The 18,903-nt window shown below is 42.0% G+C and overlaps 1 protein-coding gene across 1 annotated transcript in view; it reads right to left on the bottom strand.

Annotated features, from left to right (window-relative positions):
* Nucleotides 1-11,840, bottom strand: part of LOC115146062 (sodium/potassium/calcium exchanger 4-like) — a 78,370-nt gene extending 66,530 nt beyond the window's left edge. The window contains exons 1-2 of the mRNA XM_029687835.2: nt 11,061-11,840; nt 5,872-5,985 (exon numbers count right to left, since the gene is read on the bottom strand). Of these exons, the coding sequence (XP_029543695.1) occupies nt 5,872-5,985; nt 11,061-11,223 (277 nt within the window). The 5' untranslated portion in view covers nt 11,224-11,840. The remainder of the gene's footprint in view (nt 1-5,871; nt 5,986-11,060) is intronic.
* Between the last annotated feature and the right edge of the window lie 7,063 nt (nt 11,841-18,903).

The following is an 18,903-nucleotide window of genomic DNA, read 5'->3' as shown; positions in this document are numbered from 1 at the left end:
ACTACAGACACCTTGGTTCCACTCCAGGCTGTATCACAACTGGCTGTGATTGGGAGTCCCATAGGGCGGCACAATAATAGTGCTTAAGCATATGATACTCTCCAAAGCATGGTGAAATACATAGAGGTGTATCACAAGCTAAACACATCTATTTTGTCAACTTCCTCTGCTTACTTCTCCTGGTGCCAGACAGGCAGAGTTTACAGTGCCTCCGTGTGTGACTACCTTGAGCAGTAGTTTGAGGGACTTTGCAGAGAAAATACCGTGCAGTGAGGCGTAAGGGATTGTCTGCAGCAGGACGACACCCAGTGGATGGGTGCCGAGAGGTGTGGTGCTCCTCCAGCAGCTCTCTCATGAGGTTCTCTCTGTACTTTTGGTAGGTCATTACTTTACCTATGAGGGAGTGGGGAGGATGAGGGAAGGGAGAGGATGATGAGGCAGTGGGTAGATGGGTGAGATATCGTCACTGTAATTGTATAATGGAACTGTATGTGATTTGTATGTGAACTGTACGTCCAGTTACAAAAATACCTTGTTCAGTAATCATCTCACCTGTTAGTTGGCGGTGAACTATGTGGCCATCGAGGGCAACAGTGTCGATCAGATGTAAAAATATCTTCTTATACCACTTGGTCGTTTTCCGAGTACATTCTACAAAGCTGTTTATCATGTCTGCCTTATCCACTGCCCCCATTTTGAGGTTATAGTCAAGCACACAGTCTGGTTTGATCTTTCTCTCTCCCGTCAGGTGGTCCACCTTCCCTGTGGCCGACCTGGTTACTCTATGGACAGTGGACAGGACATGCCACTTTACTGCCAACCGTTACCTGTTCTCCTGGAACTCCACCTCCCCCCTCTGCATCTTCCTGCCTCCGAATGCCGGCATCCCCTTCCTGTTCGACCTGACTGTGCCACAGGCCCCTGTGCTGTTGGAGAGCAGATGCTGGAAGAGTGTGGGACTGCTGTACCAATTGTCCACGTACAAGGCGTGTCCCTTGCCGAGATGAGGAGCCAGCATGGTCATCACCCAGACCTGGACACCCCAAGCCCCTCATAATGTTGGATGTCAGTGGTGGACCCTGTGTAAACTATAATGTCCTGGACAAATCCTGGCCTCACGTCGCACATGACAAAGAACCAACCTTTCCATAACATCAGGGACTCATCAACGCATAGTTCCTTGTATGGCACAAAGACCCGACCAAATGCTGATGTAAGGCTGGTAAGAACATTTCTTATTTTGTATAACGGGTCATTTAGGTTGCAGTTGCATTGTTGACAAAATGCATCACAGCAGAACTAGGAAGCGGTCTTAGGAAAAGAGGTTGGCAAAGAAGGGAGTTGCAAACATAGGATCTGTGCTCCAGTATTCTCTTTGGGAGTTCTTCTTTACTATTCCCATAAGAAGGACATTCACCAGGAAGGTATACATTTCACTAATTGTGGTTGTCACCCATTTAGCGAGTTTCCCCCCCACTCCTGGCTCTCTCTTCTCCTGTAGCTCCAAGGCATAGTGATTGATCTCCTACTATGTCTCCCACCAGCTCCTCTGTCAGAAACAACTTGAAGCACTCTGCCTCAGATGGAAATGGCAAGGGGATTTGCACTCCAGACTGGGACTCATCAAAGCAAACAGCAGGGCCAGGAGGGGTGGCGGCCTTCCACTGTCGGTCTGCCTCCTTCACCACCAGCATCTTCAAAGGGACCTCCAGTGGACAAGGGATCCTCAGATTCAGGGTTCTCAATGGCTATAAGGTTAGGGGGAAGCTCCTCACTGTCACTGTCACTGTCAGAATCCTATTCCTGACTTTCATACTCAGACTCATAGTCAGAATGTAAAAGAAATCTCCAGAATTTCCGCATTTGTGAGTTGTTTCCTTTTGAAAGACATTGCTAATGCTACAGCTTATCTCACTCACTAGCTACATACATAAACAACAACACTGAATGGCTCAGAGTGTGAGTGAGAGGTTACGTAATTGACTGCCAGCACGCGCCTCTTGTATCAATAAATCCCTATTAGAAAATGTTTTGTGTGGTATTTATTTATATATTTACTGCTTTATTCACATGTTTTTAAGTACTGGTGACAAAACATGCATTCCGATTCTTGCATAGATTTTAATGGGCACATATTATGTGTGTAAAATACTTTTTTGAAGGTGTACTGATTATGATGTGCTAAGCTAATTCCAACTATGTGTGGAGTCATGTTTGCTGACATACAATGTATACCGGGTTTCATGTAATCGTCTGTCAGACCAAAGATGTTATATCAAAATGAGGTGAGTAAGGGTTCACCCATTTTTCAGGAACTTCTGGAAGTGAATGGTGGGATGTGAACGATTTGTAGACGACACACCCCCTTCAACATGCATACTATAAACTAGAGGTCGACCGATTATGATTTTTCTATACCAATACCGATTATTGGAGGACCAAAAAAAGCTGATTCCGATTAATCGGCCAATTTTTACATATATATTTGCAATAATGACAATTACAACAATACTGAATGAACATTTTAACTTAATATATAATATATCAATAAAATCTATTTAGTCTCAAATAAATAATGAAACATGTTCAATTTGGTTTAAATAATGCAAAAACAAAGTGTTGGAGAAGAAAGTAAAAGTGCAATATGTGCCATGTAAAAAAGCTAACGTTTAAGTTAGAACATATGAAAGCTGGTGGTTCCTTTTAACATGAGTCTTCAATATTCCCAGGTAAGAAGTTTTAGGTTGTAGTTGTTATAGGACTATTTCTCTCTATACCATTTGTATTTCATATACCTTTTGACTATTGGATGTTCTAACAGGTACATTAGTATTGTCAACCTAATCTCGGGAGTTGATAGGCTTGAAGTTATAACAGCGCAATGCTTGAAGCACATTGAAGAGCTGCTGGCAAAAGCACGAAAGTGCTTGAATGAATGCTTACGAGCCTACTGCTGCCTACCACCGCTCAGTCAGACTGCTCTATCAAATCATAGACTCAATTATAAAGTAATAACACACAGAAATACGAGACTAAGGTCATTAATATGGTCAAATCCGGAAACTATCATGTGATAGTGATCGTACGCTACAGGGACCACTGTAGAATGATCACACCGATGTGTTGGTATGTGTGAAAACGTTAAAGTCCCAAGCTACAATAAATGCACCATCAGGATATGCTGTTTCTCGTTTGCACAAAGTCCAGTGTAGTTCCTTGAGAGCCGTCAGCTTGAGGGGGAAAATACACGGCCATGACGATAACATGACGATAACCTGACGATAACCGATGACCGAAGATAACTATTTATCTTATTTGGGTTTACAGTATATGATAGTCAGTGATGCTTCCCCTCCTTCTTACTGTAGCAAGGGAATTCTTTGATGTTGATTCGAAATTAGGACAATTAATGTTTTGCAGTTCCCTCAAGATTCATACTGCACATTATGATCACCTAGTTATTGTAATTAAATATTTACTAAGTGTGGCATTTTAATTACATTAAGGTTGAAGAAGATATTTTTCATATCTACTAAAGTCATCACAGTATGTACAGTAGACTACAGTAGTAGAAGAATAACGTATTGGACAGAGACGCTATCAGTCAAAACCACTCAAAAACCCAAGAGGGATTTCACACACTTCTAACAGTCTCCAAACTAGCACTGTGATAGCTACAATGACCTCTAGTTGACCTTCAGCTCAGTCAGCTGCCTTCAGCTCCCTCTCTCTTTCTCCCTCTATCTGTCTCTCCCTTCCTCTTTCTCCCTTCCACACTCGCTATCTCCCACTTTCTCTCTCTCTCTCCATCTCTCCCTTTTTTCTTTCTTTCTCCTCTCTCTTAGCCTCCCCGCCCTCATGCTGTACGGTACACTACAGATCTCACCACCACACTGGCACATACCATAGACATACACACCAGTCCATGTGTCACACACACACTCAGATTTGCTAAGAGCTATCAGTGGAGAAGCTCTTTGCTGGGTCCTGACAAGGCCACACAGTTCACTGCTGATCCAGACTGTTTGACAGCTGCGTGTGTGTGCGTGTGAGCGTGCGCGTGTGCGTGTGCGTGCGTTACTCTCACAAAGACTCTGCTTGTCAGCACTAAAGTCGAGAGGAGTTGGGGCCAACTATGAGTGAGGCAAGGTTGAACTATGGGATGGGGGAAAACTATGGACATAAGAGGGAAAGCTAGGAGGGAGGGCACACTGTGACAGCAGTGCAAACTACTGCAGTATAAGGCATTCTGAATGTATCTGCTTCATCAACTGAACTGGCCAGATGTGTTTTAATCTATTATGAATCCATCCACTATTTCCAGTGAGTTCACTCAGCAGTCAGGGCTTAGGTGCTCTGCCTTGATGTTTGCAATTCCTCTGCTGCATAACCATATGGGCGGCAGGTAGCCTAGTGGTTAGAGCGTTGGGCAAGTAACCAAAAGGTTGCTAGATCAAATCCTCAAGCAGGTAAAAATCTGTCATTCTTCCCCTGAACAAGGCAGTTAACCCACTGTTCCTAGGCTGTCATTGTAAATAAGAATGTGTTCTTAATTTAGTGACTTGCCTAGTTAAATAAAGGTAAAGTTAAAAAAAATGTGTTCCCTGCTGTTCAAAACACAAAGGATGACAATGTGTATGTCAACAGGCTAAGCAGTGGAAACAGATTTGAGCAGCTAAAATACAACTTGCTTTTTCGGTTAATGATGACTGGAAGGATAAGAAGCATGTTATCCCATTTGAACATCAGCCTTTCAAATAAACAGAGAAATACAATGTATGTGTTGTCTGTAGGTTTCGGGGTCCTCTAAGGTGTGTGGTTGTCCCTGCTATTGTGAGAAGCAGTCGGTCAGTCGATACTGTACATCAGTTCACCACTGTATCGTGGTGTAAAAATAGCACATCCACTTCTATTAATAGACAGCACATCCAAGGTCCTATCAGGAAGCTGACTATCAGCACCATTCTGGGGGCTGTACTGATGCTGAAGGTTGTGTATAGAATCAATATCAACACATAAGTGTGTCAACAACAAAAAACTATGATAAACCAATACCCCCCCCCCCCCCACCCCAAAGAAACCATCAGTAGAACCCTCTTCACTCTTCATTGAAAATAGGAAAGATTTCATGATGCCACAGTCAGTGCTGCCATGATATTATTATTTGTTATGCTCATAATTTTGGGTTTGCATGCTGTCAGGTTTCAGTTCTCTGCTCTCTTTCTCTCTCTCTCTCTCTCTCTCTCTCTCTCTCTCTCTCTCTCTCTCGCTCTCGCCCACATAGTGGACCTTTACAGTTCGTTCCTGTGCCTCCAACACCAACTCATCTCATTCGTCATCCAGCTGGAGGCTGCACCCACCCACCTGGACACCAAGGTTGCCCTCATTTGCAAATCTCATCTGCAGAAATTACAGTAGGAAAAACTGCTGCTCTTATAAAGAACAAATATAATAACTAGAGAGCTAGTAGATATAGTGAAACATCCAAGGCAACCAATCCCTTCCCATCTTACCCCAGCTGTTCTGTCTCTGACTGACTCAGAGCATGTGTAGGCTGTAGGAAGCATGTAGGCTGTGCCATTGTATAACACACTGTGAACAGCTTTCCTATTACGTCTTCCCAAGCTGCAGGAGCTGGCTGGCTGGACAAGTTCACGGAAAAGTACTGTATAATGGGTACAACATGTCTCTAGGCCTGATTAGGGTACAATACAACCCTACCTGGCTCTGTGCAGGTTTAGGGTGGAGGGTTAGGTTACAGGTTTAAGGTACCGGTTATAGGGTACACTACCTACAGTACCTAGCTATGTGTAGGTTTAAGGTGGGGTTAGGGTACAGGTTTAGGGTACATGTTTAGGATTCACTACCTACCTGGCTCTGTGCAGTTCTTATCCAGTGTGTCATTGTCTCCGTCCACGGCCATCAGCCTGCGTCCCAGACGGTTTGTTGTGTCAACCAGCCCCTGCTCCAGGACCAGACCATGTCCTATGTTCGAGTTAGAAAAGAGTTAGGAACATGTATTTAAGTGTCACTCCACAATGATACAACAATACAAAATACAGATTTTCTTTCAACCACATTGTGGACGACTCAAATGGAGTTTTAAGGCACTAAAAACAATAATGGTCAAACACGGAGTAGTCCCCCCCCCCCATCGTGGTATGGACTCCGCAAGGTGTCAAAAGCGTTCCACAGGGACACTTACATCTGTAGTCTTGCCCATTTACTCTCTGAATGGCACGCATACACAATCCATGTTTCAATTGTCTCAAGGCTAAAAAAACATCCTTCTTCAACCTGTCTCCTCTGCTTCATCTTCACTGATTTGAAGTGGATTTAACAAGTGACCTCAATAAGGGTTCATAGCTTTCACCTGGTCAACCTATGTCACGGAAAGAGCAGGTGTTCTTGATGTTTTGTACGCTCAGTGTATAACACATGACATCATCTGTACACATGTACGTATAAACAAAAACGTTAAAAAAGCCCAGTGGATAAAAGGACAATTAGACACTTAAATAGAAACGTCTCAGTTGGAGGATAAGATGGCAGGCTTTGGCGGAGGCATTTACATTTTTGTTACCTGATAGAATTCCACATAATTTATTATTTTCATCAGACCATTAACATTTTGATTTTGGTTGGACAGCTGACAAAAAAGATCATCCCTAATTGAGTTGTAGAACCCACATGTAAAGCACTGCATGAGCTTCAGTTTCAACGGAACCATCTTTACAAAATGTACATACACATTTATCTAGGGAAATATTTGTGTATCGTCTCAATAGCAAGACGGACCACTCCTAGGGCTGTTGCTGTGACTGTATTTCCGCCACTCCGGCATTCCCTCCACATCAAAATGTATATTGCTTGGATAAAATAGTACATCAGGAAAGAAACAGGCAGTGAACATGCATTGAAACACTGGGCTTTGCATCTCAAATCCTTATATAGCAAACTACTTTTGACCAGGGCCGATAGTGCACTACTTTTGACCAGGGCCGATAGTGCACTACTTTTGACCAGGGCCGATAGTGCACTACTTTTGACCAGAGCCATATCAGATATAGCTGCCATTTGTCTTTGCATGTGGTGACTCTGTCACAGAAATACAAGGTCCAATGTTGATTAAACCAACAAGCTGTAAAAGCGGCGGCCGGATATTCAGCACCATTGAAGCAAGACAGTGATGGAATCGAAATTTGGAAGTTCAGCACCACATGAGAGCGGACAGCGACCGTCTCAGGTGCAGCCACTCTCCACTGGGAGAAGCCTTGGAAATGAATCTAGGTCTGACCAGGAAGTCAAAAGCATGGAATGTAGTTAGGACTAACCAATGCTATATGGGTGGCAGTCTATAATATTTATTTTATTGTGGTGTATCAGACCTATCAACATGTATATAGACGGATGTGACTGAATATAATGCGACTCATTTGTAAGTAAAAAAAAGCCTGATTATAACAAACCAGACAGTGTTATCTCCAGCCCTAACAGTTGCTCGTCTGTGGTGACGTATTTTACATCATTTTACGTGTGATATCATGTTTGTTATAACCCCTTAAGCTCCTTGTTATTCTAATACAATTAGGGAACTCTGCGACATGTTTTATCCAAAGAGATGATGTTCAAATTGATAATGCCCTGTTAAAAAAAAAAATTCAAAAGCTTTGGTGCCATTTTCACAATTATATGGTGAATTTTCACAAGGCAGTTGTTTCAAACCTCTTAAGTACATTTTCAATTGACTAAGTATAACACACAATTCACTTTTTCACCACACTTTTAGTGTTTTATCTAAAAAGACATGTTTCACATTGCAATACATGTTCATATAAAGTCATTGCTTTTCACAATCCAATACTCACATGACTTTTGATACGATTGTCTTCTCATTTGTTAAAATACATTTTACTATTCCGTAATCCGACTGCTGTTATTCGATAATCACTTAACCCTTTGGTAAACCTGTAGATTTGAAACGGGTTTTTGTCTACAACAGATTTTGAGAACTAGGCCCTAATGTATGTTTGTAAAGTATAAACATATAAAGTATGACATATACTGTAATGTACTATTATGATGATAACTATTTAGATTTGACTTCACAGTATTTTTGAAAGAATTGGATCAGAGATGTACTGTGTGCAACAAATGCATCCCCTACACAGTAAACATGTATCCAAAATGATGTTCCTTTTTGATGGGGGAGGTTCACACTGCTTTACTAAAATGACATTTGCCAATGCAGTACTGTAATATATCCAAAGTGACAGTGTGTGTATGGACAGTGTGTCCATACATCTTGGTATGTGACCCCAGTGCGAATCAAACCCTCAACTCTGGTGTTGCTTGTGCCATGCTCTTACTACCTGAGCCACACAGGACCACGGCGATACAATACTGTCGAATACAATACATGACTACAATACAGGTCCAAGGTGTACCATTACCATCGCCATGAGCATGGCACCTTCCTTCAGGCCATGAATGAGGCGTGTAAGGACATCAATCCAGACCTACTTTACGTCAGGCTTGAAATTCGCCGTTCCAAAATGTTTTTCACTAGGTGCATGAACAATGAGGATATTTACTGCGATGTCAATGAGAACCAATGGTCAAATGTTCAAGACAGGCTTGATGCAAACTTGTGCCTGCTAAACATCATTTTTCTTTCATTAATTGAATGTGTTTCATTTGATTACAGTACACCTATGTTGTAATGATATCTAGTTAATACATTTCTGTTTTTGCATCAATGATTGTGAAAGATGACTTCAATGATTACACCTTTGATCACACATGGGATAGAAATGATGGAAATGACATTTTCTGTAAATGTTGCTGAGAATTGTAAGGGTATTGCCTCATGTGAAAACAGTGTAATGTGCTGTAATTTACAGTAATGTAACATATTACATTCAAAGGACAATTTTGAAACATGTATCTTGCATTGCTATTGGATTAACTGGTTGTTCAAATATCATTCTGTTAAAAAAATCTATGTTCTCATGGTATTTCACAGTAAACTTATATTTGTGATCAATGATTGTGTGGTGAAAGATGTCTCCAAACAACACGAATGCACAACAAAAGGTTTTGAATGTCAGCCTTGCTGCATTATAAGTGTTACCAGTTTGGAGTTTGGAGAATTCACCAGATACTTGTGAAAATAGCACCAAAGCGATTGAAAAAAAAGAGTGGTATGTTCAAACAGGGACAACAGACTACATAGGCATCTTTAATGGCATGATATATAAACAGGTTTTATGATACAGAGAGCTGAGGACAAAGGCAAGTGGGTAAACTGAAATGGTAGCCTAGGGGAGAATTTACCAAACAGCCCTGGGACTTATTGTGTGTGTGTGTGTGTGTGTGTGTGTGTGTGTGTGTGTGTGTGTGTGTGTGTGTGTGTGTGTGTGTGTAGAGAAAGTTACAGAGATTAACATATTTCAGGACTCAGAAGTCCAGTGTATGTGTGTGTAGAGAAAATTACAGAGATTAATATATTTCAGTCCACTGTATGTGTGTGGTTCATTAAAGCTCCACATACCAGTTGTGAACTAATCTGGTCTGGAGTAGTGAGGGATAATTCATATCAAAGGCAAGCCAGCATCAAATATGAACAGTTTCAGAAATACAAGCCCTCATACGTTTTGTGCAGTCCGGAGTTGCCAGGTGCTAATTGCCAGTTTACATGTGATTCCTCCATATTGGAGGTAGAAAACGATTTATTTGGCTTGTCCTGTAATAAATTGCTGATTCAAACCCCAGTCTTGACCGTTCCCCTCTCCCCCTATCTTTCAATTGTTTACGTAATTTTGTAACATTGATGGAACAACTTCCTCAGGGATCAAAACCAACAGAGTAACACTTTGACAGCTGAGTGACCTCTCCTGAAACAATCATTCAATGACTGGTCATAGTTCATATGTCCTGGTGCATAAATGTATAGATTTAGGTTTAATGGGTCATTTTTGTTCAGCTCTTACACATAATTTATGGCACCAAATTGGTAAACGTAGTCATGTTCTGTACAAAAAAAATAAACAGGTTTTGTGATATTGACGTATGCTGTTGTTCTCTGTGTCTCCAGTCTTCAGAGAGAGATGTAGTACAGATCAATTAATACAGCGAGGTCATTTTTTGGCTGTACTGGTTGAAATCGAAGTGGTTGTCCACAAACCCAAGCTGCGGTACTGGTTGAAACCGACGTGGTTGTCCACAAATCCACGCAGCCGGCGCGCAACACTGTCTACCTCCAGCGCCCCCCAACAACTCCCCTAGGCCACCGCGACAGAGACAGCAACATGTCCAAGAAATCAATAGAAAACGAAAACTAACATGTTTTGGGCGTCTTAAAGAAGTGGATATTTGGTGTAAATCATGAGTGATTGAGAATGACCTGTGACTCACATTATATTCCAGAACATATTGCCTACGTTTTGCATAGGCCTATACTGCGGCACATACCGTAAACTTCATGCACGAACATACGAAACACTCACACACACACGCGCATACACGCATACATACCCTGCGATTACCTATCCACGTGAGTCAGCCAGGCCATATATAGGCTATACGTCCCTTATTTGTCTGCCTATATCTGAGTTTCCCAGATGCAGGTGGAGTAAACACATTCTCCAAACAGAATAGACATGTGTACTGCCTGGCCAGTTGAAATCCTGAGCGCTGTAATCTCGTTCCGCCTACATCTTTTTTTATTTTTTTGAGAATGTAAGAAAACACGCACGCCACAAATACCAATCTCCATCCCGAACCATGTGTATTATTACAGCGTCCCACTATGCCGAGTTTCTAGTGGATTGATCAGAGGCGGGCAAGAAGACCTTCACATACATAATTTTAAACAGCAGTGTCATATATTTATTAGTTACGAGATATTTGTTGTACACTAACGAGGTGCATGTCAAATGTGCACAATCACAACATTGAATTCATTTTTAGTTCCACATAATCCCGTAATTATATACGCGTTCCTCCCCGGGCAACCCTGGGATGCCTCGGCGCTCCGTCTCTTCTCGTAGCCCACTCACCTGTTTTTGTGAGCAGGGCGGACATGCACCACGTCAAAGATAAAATACTGCAGATAAAACAGACTTGAACGAAAAGCATCTGTCTCCTCTTGCGAACTTTGAAGATTTGAGCTATGACGCTCTTTTTCGACATGGTGCAGTTCTGCTCAGGTAACGGCTCCATGGCTGTACAGTATGCGGGGACAGCGGGCAACGTGCTCGTCCTCCTCCCTCTCCCTGCAGATAGTGACCCACTCAGCGCGGTGCCGCAGATTGTTCGGACAGCAGGAATCGCCCGAGTATCGTTTCACACAACGAAGGGTCAGGATGCCGTCCCTGTTTCAAATGACGGAAGGGCAGATCCTCGACAGAGGCAGCAGAACGAACAGCTCGCATGTGTCTCTGAAAGCCGCTTGTGAGAATTGTGTCCTGGCGAAAATGCTGTTGTAGTTAAAAAAAAAAAAATGAGGCTACACAATCTGCAAATGTTCCATTATTATAGAATGTAGGCCTAAGGAGGCTAAAGCATATGTGTTTATTATCAAAATAACACAATATGTCAAGCAGCCTAAAGCTCTGTGCCAGTTGGCATCTTCAAAAGCCACCGAAAGCACCTTTATGTGTCCAGTGTGTCACAATAAGGTAGATTTAGTGTCGTTGAAAATAGGTCATTCTCCGATATTGTTCCATTTGCTTGATATTGTCTCCCACTCCCAAAAATACTCGGGGGCGAAAACATTTTCTGCAAAAATATTAGCTCATCTCACACTTTCATCCCACCACAGAGCGCACTCCCCCACATGCAGCTGCAACTTCTACATGTGAGTGATGCTTGACACGTGACACACGGCAGCGAACGACCTCTCTCCCCCATGGTACCGCCATGCTGGCTGCCTGCCTGTACGGTGCATTCGGAAAGTATTCAGACCCCTTCCCCATTTCCCCATTTTGTTACGTTACAGCCTTATTCTAAAAACGATTTTTTTTCATGAGTCTACACACAATACTCCATGACAAAGCGACAACAGGTTTTTGTAAATGTATTATAAAAATAACAATAATACCATATTTACATAAGCATTCAGACCCTTTGCTATGAGAATCCAAATTGAGCTCAGGTGCATCCTGTTTCCATTGATCATCCTTGAGATGTTTCTACAACTTGATTGGAGTCCACCTGTGGTAAATTCAATTGATTGGACATGATTTGGAAAGGCACACACATGTCCATATAATGTTCCACAGTTGACAGTGCATGTCAGAGCAAAAACCAAGCCTTGAGGTCAAAGGAATTGTCTGTAGAGCTCCGAGACAGGATTGTGTCGAGGCACAGATCTGGGGAAGGGTACCAAAGCATTTCTGCAGCATTGAAGGTCCCCAAGAACACGGTGGCCTCCATCATTCTAAAATGGAAGAAGTTTGAAACCACCAAGACTCTTCATAGAGCTGGACGCCCGGCCAAACTGAGCAATCAGGGGAGAAGGGCCTTGGTCAGAGGGGTGACCAGGAACCTGAGGATCACTCTGACAGAGCTTCCAGAAGGACAACCATCTCTGCAGCACTTCACCAATCAGGCCTTTATGGTAGAGTAGCCAGATGGAAGCCACTCCTCAGTAAAAGGCACATGACAGCCAGCTTGGAGTTTCCCAGAAGGCAAACAAGAACAAGAAACAAGATTCTCTGGTTTGATGAAACCAAAATGTAACTCTTGACCTGAATGCCAAGCGTCATGTCTGGAGGAAACCTGGCACCATCCCTACAGGGAAGCATGGTGGTGGCAGCATCATGCTGTGGGGATGTTTTGTCAGGGACTGGGAGAATACTCAGGATCGAGGGAAAGAGGAACAGAGCAAAGTACAGAGAGATCCCTGATGAAAATCTGCTCCATAGCGCTCAGGACCTCAGACTGGCGCAAAGGTTCACCTTCCAACAGGGTAACGACGCTAAGCACACAGCCAAGGCGTGGAGTGGCTTACGGACAAGTCTCTGAATATCCTTGAGTGGCCCAGCCAGAGCCCGGACTTGAACCCGATCCAACATCTCTGGAGAGACCTGAAAATAGTTGTGCGGCAACGCTACCCATCCAACCTGACAGAGCTTGAGATGATCTGCAGAAAAGAATGGGAGAAACTCCCCAAATACAGGTGTGCCAAGCTTGTAGCGTCATACCCAAGATGTCTGGAAAGCTGTAATCGCTGCCAAAGGTGCTTCAAGAGTACTGAGGAAAAGTTCTGAATACTTTTGTAAATGTGATATTGAAGTATTTTTAATTGGACAAAAATGATTAAAAAAAACAGTTTTTGCTTTGTCATTATGAGGTATTGTGTGTAGATTGATGAGTGGAAAAAAAATATTTAATATTTAATACATTTTAGAATATGGCTGTAATGTAATAAAAGTAGTTTCCGAATGCACTGTATCTACTAGTCTACTCTATCCATCCATCCTACCTGGTGCGGAACATAATTGCTGAGAGGCGCGTAAATTAGTAGGCTGACAAATTAGTAGGCCAACATTAATTCATGTTCAATTAATCACGTTTGTGTTTCCTAGTGTTATATCTTAATTGAGTCACATTATTTTGGCCTATTGTAACATGGGTTAAGCAACTTTTTCCTTTTTTTGTGACAATTGCAAATATTTGAACAACATTGTTTAAAAATAATATTTCACCTTTATTTAACCAGGTAGGCCAGTTGAGAACCAGTTCTCATTTACAACTGCGACCTGGTCAAGATAAAGCAAAGCAGTGCGATGAAAACAACAACACAGAGCTACACATGGGATAAACAAACATACAGTCAATAACACAATAGAAAAATCTATGTACAGTGTGTGCAAAAGTAGTAAGATTAGGTAGGTAAGGCAATAAAAAGGCCATAGTGGCGAAATAATTACAATTTAGCATTAACACTGGAGTGATAGATTTGCAGATGATGATGTGCAAGTAGAGATACTGGGGTGCAATAGAGCAAAATAATTAATAACAATAAGGGGATGAGGTAGTTGGGTGTGCTATTTACAAATGGGCTGTGTACAGGTACAGTGATCGGTAAGCTGCTCTGACAGCTGATGCTTGAAGTTAGTGAGGGAGATATTCCAGCTCCAGTGGTTTACTGTATCATAATACAGTAATTTATGTATTATGATTACAGAAATGATTTACACTTTACATTATTTGTGGTCCTCAATAAACATTTACAGAATCCTGTAACAAATATCAATAACCATCGACATTATCAATAACCATAGACAGAAGAAACCCTAACAATGAGTACTAAATAAAATACTTGATACACTGTAGGCTACATAATAAATACAATGAAATAGGCTACACAGTAATAACAAAACTCTGGTCTAAATGTAAACATGGCGGCATTAAATCTTGCTTATCAAGAGTACTATCATGCCAGATGCCTTACCTAAATACATCTCACCTACACCCAAGGCTAGCCTTGTTCTAAAGATATTACAAAGATATTTAAATTATTTCAGGATATGTCTTAACTCCCCTTGCACCCTGGCAAGCATTCTACTATGCATCCTTTATAAGTAATTTATGTTCTGTGTTCCATGTTTTATGAAGGAGTGGGCTGCTAATGAGGCATATGAGTGCTCTAAAATGGTAATATAGGCCAATATTCCACCGAGCAGGCACATAAATTACAGTGAGCAAGTCAATTTAAGTATATGTAAGAGATCCCCACAGGAATTAAACCCACAACCTTGGTGCTACTCTTATACCAACTGAGCCACACAGACTGGCGCAGTAGGGTGGGTCAGTTCTACACTGCCAGCCAGTGTTGCTACTGCCAGACGACAGAAACACAAAGGAGTAAGTGTGTTTTTTTTTCTCTCTCTCTCTCTCTCTCTCTCTCTCTCTCTCTCTCTCTCTCTCTCTCTCTCTCTCTCTCTCTCTCTTCCTCTCTCTCTCTCTGGGTAGCACATCACATGATGTCAGAGAGCTAGGGCTTTGTCTGGCCCAGACTCGGATGACTGGCCTCCTGATTGTGGTCACCACTGAGAGGCACATGTGCGTACCGATAGGACACATGGGGAGTGAGTACCTCCGTTTTGTACAGACAGAAATGTGTTCGAATGCAGAAACCAGACAACAAAGTTTAAATCAAGCCTCTGAACTTCAACATATCAACATATCCCCAAGCAACTGGGAGAGTGTGAGTGATTAGAACCAATCCGTTTTTAAAACAGTGCAGCGACACAAATCCAAAAGACCATGGCCCCTACAAAGGAAAGGTCCTGTCCTTACCAGAAGACGAGGATAAAGAAGACCTTTCCAGATGGTGGTCAAACTGACATCAGAGGAACTTATTGTGGGTATATCACCAGAGGATCTGGAACGATGCCGTAGGGTCGGAGTGTAACAGAAGAACGCTAAATACCCACACATAGTAATCTTCAAATTATGGAACGATTAGGCCACAGTCAACATTCTGAAGGTAGAAGGGGGAAAGAAGATACAAATTCAAGGCCAGACCATTTGATTCATCCAGGACCCGTCTGCTAAACTGGGAAAGAAACATAAGGAATCAGACATTCACTGGATGAAAATGGGATCAAATCTCAACTCCGCTTCCCGGCAGTGTTGTGGGTCTGGAAGGGAATGCAAAGGATGGAATTCACAAGTGCCGATGAAGCCTTAATCAAGCTGCAAGAAACCTTTCCAGCCGAAGGCCTACGAACATTATGCATAATGGAGACCTCCGCGGACAGAGGGAAGTTCCCTGCTCTGAGAAAAGGACAGAATGGGAAAAAACAATGAATGCACTGTATGCTGAATGCGCACTGTAAGCTACATGCCTACATACCTTATCTAAGCTGTGACAATATTATTTCCCCTCCCCCCAATACAATCGATATTCTACTTTCCCCAAGTAACTGTTGTTTTCTATGAAGTAACCATAGAAGTAGCCGATGCCAATGGGCTACATGGACACTGACAAGCCAATTCAAAGGGGGAAATATAGCATATATCAATAACGATTCTATGGATTGGTATGTGTGTAAGAGTGTGTAGGTGTGGGTGTGGGGATTTTTTATTAATTTTTTTATTTCACCTTTATTTAACCAGGTAGGCAAGTTGAGAACAAGTTCTCATTTACAATTGCGACCTGGCCAAGATAAAGCAAAGCAGTTCGACACATACAACGACACAGAGTTACACATGGAGTAAAACAAACATACAGTCAATAATACAGTATAAACAAGTCTATATACGATGTGAGCAAATGAGGTGAGATAAGGGAGGTAAAGGCAAAAAAAAGGCCTTGGTGGCAAAGTAAATACAATATAGCAAGTAAAACACTGGAATGGTAGATTTGCAGTGGAAGAATGTGCAAAGTAGAAATAAAAATAATGGGGTGCAAAGGAGCAAAATAAATAAATTAATTAAATACAGTAGGGAAAGAGGTAGTTGTTTGGGCTAAATTATAGGTGGGCTATGCACAGGTGCAGTAATCTGTGAGCTGCTCTGACAGTTGGTGCTTAAAGCTAGTGAGGGAGATAAGTGTTTCCAGTTTCAGAGATTTTTGTAGTTCGTTCCAGTCACTGGCAGCAGAGAACTGGAAGGAGAGGTGACCAAGGAAAGAATTGGTTTTGGGGGTGACTAGAGAGATATACCTGCTGGAGCGTGTGCTACAGGTGGGAGATGCTATGGTGACCAGCGAGCTGAGATAAGGGGGGACTTTACCTAGCAGGGTCTTGTAGATGACATGGAGCCAGTGGGTTTGGCAAAGAGTATGAAGCGAGGCCCAGCCAACGAGAGCATACAGGTCGCAATGGTGGGTAGTATATGGGGCTTTGGTGACAAAACGGATTGCACTGTGATAGACTGCATCCAATTTGTTGAGTAGGGTATTGGAGGCTATTTTGTAAATGACATCGCCAAAGTCGAGGATTGGTAGGATGGTCAGTTTTACAAGGGTATGTTTGGCAGCATGAGTGAAGGATGCTTTGTTGCGAAATAGGAAGCCAATTCTAGATTTAACTTTGGATTGGAGATGTTTGATATGGGTCTGGAAGGAGAGTTTACAGTCTAACCAGACACACCTAAGTATTTGTAGTTGTCCACGTATTCTAAGTCAGAGCCGTCCAGAGTAGTGATGTTGGACAGGCGGGCAGGTGCAGGTAGCGATCGGTTGAAGAGCATGCATTTAGTTTTACTTGTATTTAAGAGCAATTGGAGGCCAAGGAAGGAGAGTTGTATGGCATTGAAGCTTGCCTGGAGGGTTGTTAACACAGTGTCCAAAGAAGGGCCAGAAGTATACAGAATGGTGTCGTCTGCGTAGAGGTGGATCAGAGACTCACCAGCAGCAAGAGCGACCTCATTGATGTATACAGAGAAGAGAGTCGGTCCAAGAATTGAACCCTGTGGCACCCCCATAGAGACTGCCAGAGGACCGGACAGCATGGGATGTGTGTGTATATGAATGGATATGTGAGGGAGGGTGAATATGAATACGGGTAGGAGGGCGGGCGGGCGGGCGGGAGACAATGGGTGTGTGGATGCATAAGGTATTTGTCGTATGTGAATCAATGCAAATCGGCGAGCAAGTCAATGTATGGATGCTTGTAAATGAGTCTAAGAAGAGGGGAGTGTGGGAAAAGAGAGGAGATTGGGACAAGCCGGGAGGGTATCAGACACTTCCCTGAAGTGTGTGTGGTGGCTCCACTCATCTCACTTCGGTCTTTCGGTGGGCCCACTCTCCCCAAGTAGAGCCCCACACGCCACTACAATTTAATTCACAATATATTACAAACTGACCACAGTATTTTAGCAGCAGTCCTTCTCCAATGTATTGACAATGACATAACCCACAGACCTTTGGTACATTAGGAGAGGAGTTGGAGCTTAAATGACCTAAGAAGCCACAGCGCCTCAAATTACAAATAAGAACTTGCATTATGTTGTTTTTGTGCTCTCTGTTAAATGTTTGCTCAGCCTACATGTTCACAAGGTCTATATATGTAATGTTATATATATAATGTATACAGTAGCTATGTATTCATATGAGGACATCCATATCCATGGAATGTCCCCCACCCTCATATGACATGTCGGCTAACAATGTTTTATCTGGTTATTCAATGAAAGACGGAATAGACAAAGTTAACTTTGATTCTACGCAAGTAAAGGCTAACAAAATCCAACTTATTATATGGAATGTGCACAAACATCAAGATTACAAAAAAAAGAATAAGGTTCTTGAACATTTAAAGAGATTCTTAGCAGATTTCTGTTTTCCTGCAAGAGTCTTTTTTTTTACACTTTTACACTTACACTTGGAGAGGCCTATGCTGCCACCTACTGTAGTAACAGCAGAGGTGTAGGCATCCTGATAAATAATAATACACCCTTTTCCCCTATATCCAAGCACACAGACCAAGAAGGAAGTTGTCAAATTTTGAATTGTACATTACATGGTGAAACATACACATTTAGTTAATTGTATATATCCCAGGGGCAAATCTGATGTTTTAGATACAATTCAAGCTATATTAGATTAAACATAGACAGGAACTATTATTATAGCAGGGGACCTAAATCACACATTCGACAAGTTAGACAGACATAGCAATAAAAAATGCAAATTCATGAAGTTTCCAGAGAGGCTGAAAAATGTTCTCTCTAGAAATATTTTGCATACTACTGCTTTTTTAGTAAGAAAATCTATTCAAGAATTGACAAAAATGTTATTTCCCAAAATGCACTCAACAATACGCTGGGTTCTAAAAATAGTTATTCTGTATCATGCTTAATTACACCTACAGAAACTAAATTTAGCTACAGAATATGGAGAATGAACAGAGTGAATCTTCAAGAACCAAAATTGATTAAATACGT

Source organism: Oncorhynchus nerka, linkage group LG18 (genome assembly GCF_034236695.1).
Source record: "Oncorhynchus nerka isolate Pitt River linkage group LG18, Oner_Uvic_2.0, whole genome shotgun sequence".
Lineage (NCBI taxonomy): Eukaryota > Metazoa > Chordata > Actinopteri > Salmoniformes > Salmonidae > Oncorhynchus > Oncorhynchus nerka.
The sequence above is the reverse complement of the archived record's forward strand: the minus strand, read 5'-3'. Positions and strand labels throughout refer to the sequence as shown.